Genomic DNA, 14,381 nt, shown 5'->3' with positions numbered 1-14,381 from the left:
GTGATTGATATATGTATTTTTTGTCTGCTTATTTTGTTGGTTTTTGTTTTTTGCCCTTCGTCCCTCTTCTCCGCTGTTTTTCTTTCTCTTTTTCTTTCTCCCCTTTCTTTTCCCCAGTCAAGTCTGTCCCATATTTAACAAGTGAAAATAAAATAAAATAAACAATAAAAGGTGAATCAAATAGACCATTACAGCAAGGCTGGGATGGTCCATTTGGTAAAGTAAATCCGTTGGGCAGCTTTCTTCGCCTTTAGACAATAATTCTGATGGCAAAAGAGCCAAACAGGACAGGCAAAAAAAAAAAAAAGAAAAGAAAAAAACCCCTACATCATTAAACCAGCAGCAGCAGCAGCAGCCTGAATCATTAATTCAAAGCAGGATGGATCTGATTAACATGTTTTTATGTTATATACCCCACATTTTGACCCTACCATCTAAATGTCACAACAGAAATTCAAGACTCAACTGAACAGGGAAGGTTTATCCAATTTGCAACTATCAAATTTTGATGATGCAGTGTGAAATAGCTTCAGTTTCCTCTTCTTAGCTGAGACGAGTGGCATCCTGTGTGGTTTTCTGCTGTTGTAGCCCATCTGCTTCAAGGTTTGATGTGCTTTCAGAGATGCTCTTCTGCATGCATTGGCCATAATTAGTGGGAGGATTTTTGAGTTACTGTTGCCTTCCTGTCAGCTCAAAACAGTCTGACCATATTCCTCTGATCTCTGGCATCAACAAGGCATTTCCCCCCTGAGAACTCCCACTCACTGAATGTTTTCTTTTTTTCAGATCATCCATTCTCTGTAAACCTTAGAGATGGCCGTGTGGGCAAATCCCAGTAGATTAGGACTTTCTGAAATACTCAGGCTTGCCCTGCTGGCACCAACAACCATGCCAGGTTCAAAGTCACTTAAATCACCTTTCTTCGCTATTCTGATGCTCGGTTTGAACTGCAGCAGCTGTCTACATGTTTAAATGCTCTGAGTTTCTCCCACAGAATTGGATGATTTGTGTTAATGAGCAATTGAACAGGTTTGCCTAATGAAGTGCTTCTCAGTGAATGTATATTTCATAATTAGATCCCTTAAATCACTTTTCTTTTAAATTAGCAACATATTCACATTACATCCACATTACGGGTGGGTTGTTTTGTCCAAGCAATGTATTTGTACACATACTCTTGGGTGTCTTTCTCCAGCACAGTATGAGCAAGCCAAGGATCAGTCAACCAAGTCTATGACTTATGGATGAGGCCATGATGTCCAGATTTTTACTTCCTCTAAAGCTTCAATAAAAACACTGGACCCACAGTTCTTGTGATGCAGCTCTTGTTATGCTCTTCCTGTGTGGTAAATGTCTACACCTCTACATCATCCCAGAGTCTGTAACATTTGTTCTATTGAGAATTTCAAAATTTGAACTTATGAGTAATCTGCCTCAGGTCTCAAATCTCCTGAAATAACATGTTCTTGCTCTGAAAAGTCGATGGAAAACACAGGACAGCAAATAACAGGAAGTGCTGCTGCTTGAGTTCCTGCCATGTGATTGTTTGATTAGATATTTGCATATTTTGCATTGACAGCCAGTTGAACAGGTGCACCTCACAAATTGGCCAGTTAGTGTGTTTTGGTCTGTTTAGAGCTGTGATTTCTTCTAAGGGAAATGGATCCATTTGTCTCAGGTGTACTATTTAGCCTATTTTCTCTGAGCTTATTGTTTTGGGTTTTACGAGCCAAGACTTTAAATCTGACTTTATTGGTGTCATCAGTGCAGTCAGCTGTTTTCAGCTAAAAGGCTCTAAAATCTTATTTTCCATTGTCTGTCAAATATTACGACAAGTGGTATCAACCAGCAGGTAAACATACATTTAGTGGATGAAGGGAGTTATTTCTCCTGGGAAATGATGAAGTCAAATGAGAGAGAAAAGAAAAGCGATATTGGATTTTAATTCATCAGGTCATCAGAATGTGTCGCAAATGAAATACAGCGTAACATCTGCTGGATGTGTGATCTTCTGTCATCTTGAAAGGAGGCTGGAAAGATGACACATGGGTGTTGTTTACAGCTTCAAATTAAAATCTCCCTAAAAGAGTAATGTAGCCATGGCCAGTTAATTTTCGCTTTTTCATGTCAATTTTCTCTTGTCCACTAAAGGCAATCGCTACGCCAAGTTAGTCCTGCATGCCGAGGCAAATATGCAAAGATCCGCTCTTCCTTTATCTTTATCTACTGCAGCTCATCAGACTGCCATCAGCCCCCACTTACCAGCCATTTTGCCTGTCTTTTTAAATATGCATTAACTACACATGATGCTCTTTCACCTTAGGTAATCTAGAAAATAGTTGCTCTAAATGCCTTCTTCATTGTGTTATGACACTATCAATTAACAGATGCATTTATTCAACAGGAAATGAAAAAGGACACCATGAATATTGGAATGTGAATAGCTCCAAGAATACCAATTAAGAGCTGGTGGCACTGGCTTGTCATGTGCGAGAGACTGGGCCTTGCAATTATCTGTGTGATGAATACGCGTTATTGCAGTATCCTCTTGAACCACACAGCATGCGGAGGTCACCAGGAGTTCAGAGAGCTCTTGTCTATGTGGTAGTTGCCCTGAATTGCACTACTGCAACATAATAAGATGAATAAGGACTTTTATCAGAAGTTCAGTTAGGGTGATTTTTACCACTGCCTGCTTTTAATGTGGCTCCTGTTCATTTAGGCAAGTAGAAATATCAATATTAAACCCAAGAGGATAAGGGCTCGTGGCTGCTGTGTGATACATACACATTAACCAGCCAGGCAATCAGCACCTGAAAACTGTGTCCTTTTTATCTTCAGTGCCAGCCCTGCGATGGTTGATATCCGTGTCGTTTATAAATCTCGGCTGCAGGTCACACGGGCAGATGTTATTAGACCGAGTGTCAATGCAGTTTATTTTCAAGACATATACACGCATATAATCCTATTTTCAAAAAGGTTAAAAGACAGTGTAAAGTGTAAATATAAGCAGAATGCATGAATTTGCAAGTCATTTTAATACTTTGCTTTATTGATAACAGCATAAGAAAAACATTCTCTTTACATTTCAGCGGTTACTTGCCGATATTATACAGACTTCTACCACACAATCGTGTCATTGGCTTCCAGCTTTGCATTCAGAGACTTCTTTAGATTATGTAATTTATTTAATGATATTATGCACCTTGCATAATTAAATAGCCACATTAATTGTGCACACAAACAATATTCTTAAATTGTTGAACTGTTCGCCCACACTGTGTTTTACAGCACCCTGAACCCATCACCATAGTTACTTCTGAAAGCCTCTCTGGGATCCTCTTTTTATACCCAGTTATTGTTTAATTGGAGGAAAATGCGCAGACCTGATTTCATACAGTTAGATAATAAGTCAAAAGGCATCATGATGATTAGATAGTTTTTTAAATAAGTGTCTTGTCCCTGGATACTCTTCTCCCTGACTGTGAGTGTCCTGCTGGGGTGCTGATGCTGATGGCATCCCAGTATGCCTCTCTCTGTGCGTGCGCTGAACCTTTTGAGTGAGCAGTTGGCAGCGCCTGAGGGTGTCTGTGGTTAGGCTGCGAGCATTAGGAACCGATGTTTACTCTGCCCAGAGAAGGTCCTATTTTGTCTTTTTGTGCTTATAGCTAGGCCTTGTTTGTCACATAAGCAAAATTTGATTTCAAGGACTTTGGAAAGTAATACGGCAAATTATTTTCTTTATAAAATGACAGCTTTTCTACTGCTTTTTTTTAACCATAACACAGGACTGTATCCCTGTGTCTTTGTCTAATTTAAAATTTGCACAATGATCTCAAACAAGTAAGTGGGGCAGATAGCATGACAGGAAAAAAATAAAAAAAATCAGTTGGGGGACAAAGAATTTTTTTCTCAGCCCTTTAAGCTTATTATCCAACATGTCAAGCTACTTCTTTAAGTCCATATATCAAACCGGTAAAGTACAGTTGATGAGAGCTCTAACAGGGATGAAAATGACCCCAAAACCTAAAACTTGAGCTATAAAACCAAAGCTGAATTAGATGAAAGATACTGAAATTCTGAAGGTAACTGCTGAGTTAGAAAATGATTCTCTGTGAGCCTGTAACTCTGACAAACACATTTCTAATAAAAGCATTTCTGATTTATTGTTAATGGAAACTTATTGATTGCAGCTGCTTTAGTGTATTTATCATGGAGTGAGATTGTGTGATCTTCTCAGGGAAGTAAAAGGAAACGAGCTGATGGTTTACAAGGATAATATGAACAGAGCACATTGTATTCACACTCAGAGGAGTGTTCTTCACAAAGAAAGTGAAACTAATTTTACCTTAATCAGACCTCCAGCTACGCTTGTTTCAAAGTATCTATAAAATAACTCAAGGTCCAAGAAACAATTATTCCACTTCAACATAAGAAGCATTCTGAGCACAGTTGTGGTCTCGGAAGGATATTTCCAAAGAAAGCTCGCTCATTACAGACTTTATTGCATTTGCGTCTTTGAATTTTGGAGGACGAGTGCGTTCAAAACAACTCTGTGAAGATTTTTTTTGTTAACTTTAATTTTTATATTGGTTTGTTTGCACTAGTAAACATGTTTAAAATAGGTTCCTGTATAACCTTGACATATTTAGAAGTAACAAATAATGATAATAGGTAAATGCAAGCAAGTTGCACACAACTCAATATGAAAGGAAAATGGCATTCAGGTTTTAAATTTCCCGTGAGATCTGTTTTTTTTATCATTATCATTATTTTGACTCTAAATAAAGTATAATGAAATACAATAGAGATTTTACCATGACATCTGTATCTCTCTATTGATCTTACTAAATTCATTAATTAAGACTAAAACGGTAATGTGTTAATCAGTCTCTCAGTACTTTTTTAACACCCCCATCTAATGCTTCCCGCTGAAGATGTAAATCTTTTAAAAGGAGCCACATTTTAAATGTAGGTTAATTCTTCTTAAAGGCTAACAGATTTCCTGAAACAGCTGTGCGCTGTCACTCAAGCAGCAATAAACCTTGCATTTGCTGAGCGCTAACACGAGTTGTGGACAGATTTGATGCTCGATTGGCCAAATATTGACTAAAATATTGATTTACTATTGACTTAAAGTAATCTGCAGTGATCAAGTTCATTGCATTTAACTACCCTGAAAACACCAGTTCAGTGACGCTGGTCTTTCGTGTGTGAGAGAAAAAACAGCTCAGTGAAAAAGGTTTTGGCAGAAATAAAATAATGTACGGCAATATTTTTTTTAAAAATTAGGATTGGTAGTTGTGTTATGTTTCATAATGAAACAATTGAAGATTCTTAACATCAAGTATTGTTTTTGACGACTACCTCCTAGCCACAGTGTTTCTGGTTAGCCGGAATTCAAAATTGTAATGTTTTGAAGTTTGTTTATACCAGATTTCTCAGCAGAGTCAGTCAGCAGGAATGGTTGTGTGACTTTGTGAATGCTTCCTCAATGTGTTGCTGCCATGGAGAAAATAATGTCTCCTGTAGATCAGCCAAGAATTACAGCTGTCATGGATGATGAGCTCAAAAAGAGAGAAAACGATTGTATCGCTTTAAGAGCCTGACGGTGTGAGTGTGTGACTGATAGGCACAGGACACACAAATGTGAGTTTTACATGATGAGGACTCGCTTCACTTTGGGTTAATGTTATCTCTTGAAAACTTTCCAACAACTCAACAGGATAAGTGCAACATATTTCATCTCCTAAAAAAGTGTTTTCCTCAAACTCTCTTAGAAAGAAGGTAGCTTTACCAACATGCTCGTGTCCTTGCAAAATAATAATGATGACAAAATGTGTTGGTTACATTTTGGTTGTTACAGGATAGAAATGTAGTTATTTCACCTTTCATATATAGATATGCCTATTTTTACGCTGTTTGTTTAAAATCCCTGCAAGATTAAACAAAGTTAGGCCATTTACACTAAATTTCCAAAAGGCTTTTGATCAATGCCATCATCGAACACTTTGTTGGGTCCACCTGTTTAACTGCTCATAAACACAAGCATCTAATCAGCCAATCACATGACATGTTTAAGCATGTTGATATTGTCAAGACAACCTGCTGAAGTTGAAATCGAGCATCATAATGACGAAGTGACTTTGACTTTAGGTGACTTTGAATGTGTCATGGTTTTTAGTGGCAGACAGACTGGTCTGAGTATTTCACATCTACTGGGATGGCTGATATCAGGCTGATAGGAAGCCAACAGTAACTCGCATAACCATTAAGACCACCACACTGGATGTGGTCTTCTGCTGCAGAAGCTGTTCTGCTGCGTCTGCACTTTTGGGATGTGGTAGAACAGGAAATTTTTTATAAAGGATGTTCAACCAACAAATTTAAAGCAACTTTGTGATGCTGTCGCGTCTATATGGACCAAAACTTCTGAGGAATGTTTCCAGCACCTTATTGAATCAATGCTATAAGAAATTGAGGTGCACAGGAAAGGGAACTCCAACCCATTACTACCAAGATGTATGTAATAATGTTTCCCTAAGTGTATTTTATGTTCAAAATCCCTTGGCCAAAGATAATTAGAAGTCAGCTTACAAAACACTATGGAAACACAAATATATTGGGTGTGTATTTAGTGTATGAAAAGATGACATGTTTGAAATATTTTGTAATGAAAAAAATCCCAGAGGTACTGTACTGAACGTTGCTGTGTAACTAACATTTTACCATGGGAAATATATCCAGCCGGTGCCATGCAGCTCTTTACACAAACGTCCTTTTAGTGCAAAGTAAATGTTCATATCAGACATGAGGAGCAAATAAAAGCTGTGTGAAAACTACACTGCATACAGTTACTCTAACATCAACTTAAATGCAGTTTTTGTCTGTTTGAGGTTAAGATTCAAGACAGAAAACACTGTGAAATCTGTACAGCAGCATAGTTTTTTTTTTTTTTAATTATTTATTATTTCTTTTATGCACATTTATGCATGCGTGTGTGCTCCAGATTATCATTAATTGTCATCTTTTGCTTGTTTCAGATATTTTTCTGTGAGTAATACTTCGAATAAAACGTTCGCTTTTTCTTTCTTTAGTGTTCTCCTAAACGCTGTATGTTCAGTGAGTTCTTGTTTCCTGTTGCAGTGTCACAGAGCAGCAACAAAACGCTCAAGTTTTTGTCTGTTATCGGTCCACTGTGTGCCGTGGACAAAGATAATACGCAAGTTTATCACTCTCAGCTCTTACTACACACAGTTTGTTTAAATCACAGCATCTCTGACACGAATGGTAAATATAAACCTCGGTGTTACTGCTGATCAGATTGGCTGTTTGTCAGTGTAACGGGCCGGGGGTTGATGTGACTTTTATTCACTTATCATTTGAAATATGGGTTTGCATTCGATTTGTCCATAAACTGTGTCATTCTGGGCCGCCCGCTTTATCAGTGCAGCATGGGTCTAAATGCAAACACAGTCTTTGTGCTGTGTAGCTCCTCTCGTATGAGGTGCACTCTCCACACTCCTCTTCTGCGTTTTTATTAAAAATTAGAAATTTCTTGCTGGTTAAGGAGTTGGTGAGTTTGTGAAAATGCAGCGATGTCAAGAATAGCTAATTCATGAGACATCACGGCAGTGCGTTCTGTTTTATTAGAGGACAATGTTCCACAAAAATTCTAAGGCTAAAGAGTTTTGCAATATAAAATAACACTTGAATAGATATGCTGGCATATTTCAAAAGTGTAAAGTTTGAATGTGAACATACTTCAAAAAGTGTTACTGAAAAGCAGAGTTTTCTGCAGAGTGCAATGTGTTCTAGGTTGGACCATACAAATATTGTCTGATCCCTTGAGAAAAGTTCCTTCATGCTTTATACTGCCTTTCTATATGGATTTATTTCAAGTCTCATCTTTGTATGCATTTCTATGGCAGTATGTTTCAAAAGGCTCTGTGATGGAGACTTAACAAACATCACCCTTCTCCACCAGCAAGGAAAAGTTTGCAAGGTTGCCCGGAAGAGGTCAGAAAAATATCGAACAGCCTCCTGCTCGCTCAGAAGTCTGAGAATGTCAGGTGAAAGCCGTGTGTAAATTCCACTTCATCACTTGGCGTATAATGGAATTCAAGTTACAGATTAATTGAGTGAGGGAACAGACGCTTTCAGATAATTTTCCCACCCACCAACAAACAGAGCATGTGTAGTATAAGTCTGTCCAACTGGCTCTTTACATTCTGGAAAGCAAATGGTCTTTCAATCTATAAATAATATCTGCTAAACCCAGTGGTGCTTTTTATTTTAACAAAGGATGAAGTGGGTTAAATGCTTTCATCCAGAGAGCTGAGGACTTCAGCCTTACTGTAGAAGTGTATTTGCATACAAACAAGCACTTAAAAACAAGCCCTCTGTAAATAACTTACTGAAATCTGAGAAATACATGTGGCTGCACATCTTATTGTTCTAGCTGACAGGAATATCATAAGCTAACCGGTCAATTATTCATCATTTTATCTGGTACTTATTAGATTAAAAATGTATGTCTTCTTTAATTATTTATCCAGCGTGTGTGCTGCAGCGGTAAGGATTCGAATGGCTGGAGATATGGCGTTATGCATTTGTGATTAACATATTCAAATTTATCTGCAAACATTACTACAATTTAGTAATCAGGGTGATTGCCTCTGGCAAATTAGAATAACCTTTTGTCACCCCACACATCAAGTTTTTGATTAGGCCAATTAAAACTCGAGTGTTGCTGCTCTATCTACACTTTACTTTTTTGGAGACAGAAATATCTGCAGCCTGTTTTTGCACAAGTCATTTAACCATTCTAGCTTAATGATGTATCTTCCCTCCATTTACATGGAGTTTGGTAGGTTAAGTCTTTTTTCCTTTATTGCTTTTGAGGATCAAAATTGATCGATAATGAAGGTAAACTTAGATCGGGCAGAATTTCACGCGCAACTGATCCTTCTGTTAATTGTAAGCCGCGTTCAGTGATAGAGAATCGCTGCTTACCTACAGACGGCAGCTAATTGTTTTGCGGTCGCTGTTTTATGAGAAAATAAAAAGTTAAATATTAAATGTATTCTTGGCTAAGCCGCAAAACCCATGTTTGGAAAAAAGGTTAAAATATATTTTGGCAGTAAATGAAGCAATTGTAATATTATTATATTTAATAGTATATTTGCTATGTGGTAAATCATACATTCTTTCAAAGAAAAATATGTTTAATATATGCATCAAATAGCTGTAGGCCAATATTTATCATTTGTGCAGATATGATTGACATGTAGAAGTACATTTAATAATGAATATTTCAATAATTAATTTTTTTAAAAACATTTTTAAAAGTCCAGCTCAAAGAAATAGTGGTTAACAGTTCTACGAGTATATGCATAGCCACCTGTGGTGTGGCTCCTGGCTCCACCCCTATTGTTCAACTGTCCAATTATCCTTTTTCTGTCCTCACTTTTCCTGTGCAGAGGTCTGGATTGTTGAATCGGTGTCTTTCCCTGCAAAAACATCACGACAAACATGTCCACATATAGTCTCACTTACGTGTAATTTAGTCTCAGATTTTCTGTGGGAGGAATCTGGCGCTTCTGGGGGAAAACCCACACAATTTGTCTGCCACCAACATTCAAACACTGACACTAAGTGACGATGCAAGGGACAAATTAGCAGGATTCAAAGCATTGAATCAAAACAGCTGCAGCAGGAGGTGCAATGGCATTTAATATTTCATTCTTCCTCTTGCAGGTTGTCAAAGCCTATAAAAAATAACACCGCCTGTTCTGTTCACTACATGACATTTTTCCATCTTTCAGTATTGCTTTAAAACCATTTTTTTCACAGTTGTCAGTGACACTAGACAGCTGTACATCACGATACCTTAAACTAGCTTGAAATCAAGCAGCCTGCTAATAACCATCAGTTCAAGCATTATTCCTTTGTGTTTCCATATAGTCTTATCAAACAGTTCTCAACTTTGATGACAGAACGTAAATATTTCATTTCTAGAAGCCATTTTCTCAAGGAGCAAAATATATTCTGCAGCACTGCTCAAAACACATTATTAATTTATAGATTTGAAACCCCACCAATGCTTCCTCTGTCTGATTTTATACCTTTCAGAGTTGTGCACATCTTCGAGCATCCTATAAAGTCCCTGTCTGGATATCACTTTGCATGCTAGGTCACCCTCTGCTTCTTGCCAAGAGAGAAAATACACAATTTAATGGTGGAAATTGGACAGAAAAATCTGGTTTTAGGTTTTTTGACATGCCAAAAATTCTGTTTTGTTTTGTTTTTGGTTAGCGTACATGTAATACAAGTGATGCCGGCTTCCTGCAGCTACTTCTATGATTCACACATCCAAAGCTTTGGAATTTATATTTGTCTCCACCGCTGTCACTAAGTGTATAGCCGACATCTCATGGATTGCAACCTCTATTGAAACCATGCATTTCAGTGTGCGTAGTTTCATCTTCACTCCACTTCTTATATGTTGTACGTGCTTGTCTGTACATTTAGTGATGCTGAGGACTGGTTCTGCGAGTGCCCCCCATTATACACCGGACGGCTGTGCCAGCTCACCTCCTGTGAGCGCAACCCCTGCAGTCACGGAGCCACATGCATCCCGAAGTCACCATTAGAGGCCGTTTGTCTGTGTCCCTATGGAAGACAGGGTCTGCTGTGTGACCAAAGTAAGTGATTCACAGAGCAGCTCCACACGGAACAATGCAGGGCAGATGTAGCAGCTTCATTAAGAGAGTGATCTGCAGACATGTAGTGAATTAAAGCCTTGAGCATTTGGTAGAATCAGCGTCTGTTGTTAAATAAAACGATTAATGAAATAAAATTTTGCTGAAAAAGAAAAAATCTTCCTCCATCAATGGAGTCAGATAATCAGGACAAAAATTGTGGCTACTTGTTTGAATATTTGAGCCTATTTCAAGTTTATAAGATCTTATTTCCCAACAGCTGTCGTTTCAGCACTGTCTCAAATATATATTTTTTTCTTATGTCAGGCTGCTCCTCTGCATTAGTAGTTTTAAAGGTAAGGGTTATAAGCAGTTTACTACAATACTTTTTGTGTTTGGTACTATTTGCAAATGTTGCTGACACTTAATTGAGAACTATTATGCAAATTTCTAGCTTCCCATTTTTATTCTCAGACTATACTAGAGTAGCTTTGTATGATTCAGCGATCAGAACAATCCTTATAGCGACTCAAATATGTACAAATGTTTACTTAAATCTTTTAATAAGAGGTGCTGAAGGTTCTGCAGTGTCTTTTAAATTGACAAGGCATGTTTATTAACTTCTCATTAGTGATCATGATTGACTACAGGTCAGATTTGTTTGAGAGCACTCACTCAAATACTCAAAATAATGTGAAAATTCAAGAACTTACTGAAGATCTAAGGAGAATTGTAGATTTACACAAACTGGGAAGGTCTCTTGGAGCCATTTCTGGAATGCAAATTCAAATATAATCACAACAATTATACAAGTTATTCAGATGTGTTGATGCTTTGCCAATGTTTAGAAGAAGAGCCAGATTCTCACCTTAAAATGAGAGAATTTTGATTAGGATGTTCAGGAACAACTCAGGAATCACCAAGGCATGAACTGGAAACTACTGGAACACCAGTGTCACTGTCCACAGTGAACTAAGTTTTACATCACCATTGACTCAAAGCAAGAAAGAAAAGTCTGCTCCAAAATCGAAAAGCCACATGCCTTCTGGACAAAGGTTTTATGGTCAGATGAGACAAAGATTGTTTGGAGAAGTAAAGGTGATGCATTCAAACCTAAGAATACTGTACCAGCTGTCAAGCATGGTTGTGGTAGCATCATGCGCCGGGACTATTTTGCTGCCTATGGTACTGGGACATTGCACAAATTCTTCAACTTCACCTCAGATCAACAGATAGACAGTTGACAAAGATTTTGAATAGATAAATCAGGCTAACATTAAACTTCTGGAGTGATTTTTCCAAAGCCTTGACCTCACTCCTACTGAAAATTTCTGGACAACCCTTAAAAAGCCAGGTCTGTGTCAGGAAACCAAACTATTTAAATGAACAATTCTGCCAAGAAGAGTGGTTAAATATCCAGGCAGTCTTGTGCCAGAAGCTATCAAATGTTTCTGGTCAAGATGCAGCTTGCTGAGGAACATTGAACCACATATTAGTGGTGTTGTATGTATATATTTAAGTTTAATCTTGTATGTTTTAGAGAAAATCCTACATAAATTCAAACTTGTGCACCCAATTCTTCCTTTTTTATATTCATTAAAGATGTAAACTCTACCCACAATCCTAAATTGGAAGAGCGACGTCTCTGATTGGTGGCGGTCGCTGTTATGTTGGAGGTGTTTAAATCCACAAAGGTTACTTAGTGTAGGTCGCGTAGCACTGTGCCATATCAATAACTAACTTGTTCTTTACTACAGATGTGCAACACAAACTACAAATTATATTCACAACTGTTATTATATAACACTATGATAATAAAGAGTTTGATTGACAACAAGTTGGTAGTCACTGGCTACCAAGTTGTGATTCACAAGTCTTTAGCCAATGAGCATGCAGTGACATACCACTAAATCCTTAATTTTGAAATATAGCATGATGGATTTACAAATGATACTTAACATATCCCAAAATGAATGACTAAACCTATAAACTGAGTAAACTGCGTCCTTGTCTTTCACTGTCCATGACAGCTAACGTGGTTTAAAAATGGCTTTGATTTCAGTCAAAAGTTTTAGAAAAATGAGATACCTAGAAATGATTAAATAGATGGGTTTTTATTTTATTTTATACAATTATCTTTCTATTCTATGATGGTTTCTGTATTATTTTATGTGACTGTTTACCAAAAAGTAATGCCATAAAGAAGAGGGCTTCACAGGTCATGGTTCTCAGAAACAAAAGGTTTTGCTTGACTAAACTGGCTGTGGTGGCAGCAGGGTGCTTGGCATATAAGTCGCTCAGCCATGCCACAGCCCCTGTCAGAATCTCAGCACCCACATGCCAAACACAGAAATTTAACCTTCCAGTTTCACACTAAGTATATGGCTGACATTTGAATTTTAATCCTGATAACATCAGACAAGATCACAGACAAACTGATCACTCCTAAGGTCTCCTGCCTTCCAGGACTACTTGCTACTTTGGAGCATGTTTCCTAACGTGGTGCCCTTAGCAAAATACCAGGCGTGATAGCACGGCAGCAGGGCCGTCTTTTTTTTTTCTTCCTTCTATTGTGTCTATTAGGACAGATGAAACAGTAACAATATGGTTTGTATTTTTTTCTTAATGTCGTATTTTCAGTTCTTTGGTTCAGTTCCCATCAGGTGGTCTGAACAACCAGGAAATGGAGGAAAGGCAAGACTAGGAAGCAAAACTGAAATGCCTCCAGAATCAAGTTCATGAAACATTCATGTGTATTGAAAATGCTTTCACTCAGAAATATTAATGTTGTACCTTTGTACACAAGTTGGAATACCTCCTGTTAAAGATTCATGATTGGAATTGATGGAAATAAAACATGGAAAACAATGTACCAGTATATGATACTGTCAGTATAGCACATGTTCTTACAGATACAGATTTATATATTTTACTCCACACTTAGTTATAGTGTGTGTCTTACACTAGTCTTGTCTGGTTATTATACAGCTAAATGCTGTTTCATCTTTATAATTTTATGTGTCAAATTGGTGAAATGACATATTTTGTTATGTTTGAACTGTGCCAAAAAAGGGGGAAAAAACGATTTCATGAAATTTTAGTGTTAAGTCTTCTTGACTCTTTCTGGAAGTTCACTTCTAGTTCACGGACACTTCCTGGGGTTTTTTTGCACACGCAGCTCTGACCACAGATGTTCAGGGCATGTGCAGGTCATGGACCTTTCAGATTTAGTCCATGTTTCTTATTTCAGCTTGGATTATCAGCCTTTTGGGGGATCATTATCCTGTTGTCAGGTTATTTATTTTTTTAAGTTGTTGTTCAATTCTTTTTTTTTGCTTTCATGCAATACTTGAAATGATGTTTTTCTATCCATTTAAAATTTGGGTGCCACACAACCCTAAAGCAGTGCATTTCCACCATCATGCTAAAGTGGTTTTTAAGTGTGACGTCTTATCAAATTGGGTTCAGTTTTCTTCAACCATACAATACTATTGGTATTATATGGTTTTAACCTAGTTTTAACTTTAGCTTTTGACAGTTTCCAGCAAACCTTAGTTGAATACTTTTTGGGATGGTGTCACAGGTAAGGTTGTTCCATGCATACCCTGTTTATCACCACACTGCGCGCCATCAGCTAACCCATCCCATGGATCTGCTTTGTCTTTCAGCACAGCAAAT

At 37.6% G+C, this 14,381-nt stretch overlaps 1 protein-coding gene across 1 annotated transcript in view; it reads left to right on the top strand.

Annotated features, from left to right (window-relative positions):
- eys (EGF-like photoreceptor maintenance factor) overlaps window positions 1-14,381 on the top strand; it is a 160,902-nt gene that overhangs the window by 133,374 nt on the left and 13,147 nt on the right. The window contains exon 38 of the mRNA XM_087850260.1: window positions 10,534-10,706. Coding sequence (XP_087706386.1) covers window positions 10,534-10,706 — 173 coding nt within the window. The remainder of the gene's footprint in view (window positions 1-10,533; window positions 10,707-14,381) is intronic.

The sequence above is a fragment of the Neolamprologus brichardi genome, chromosome 13 (assembly GCF_056152115.1).
Source record: "Neolamprologus brichardi isolate AB-2024 chromosome 13, ASM5615211v1, whole genome shotgun sequence".
NCBI lineage: Eukaryota > Metazoa > Chordata > Actinopteri > Cichliformes > Cichlidae > Neolamprologus > Neolamprologus brichardi.
The sequence above is the reverse complement of the archived record's forward strand: the minus strand, read 5'-3'. Positions and strand labels throughout refer to the sequence as shown.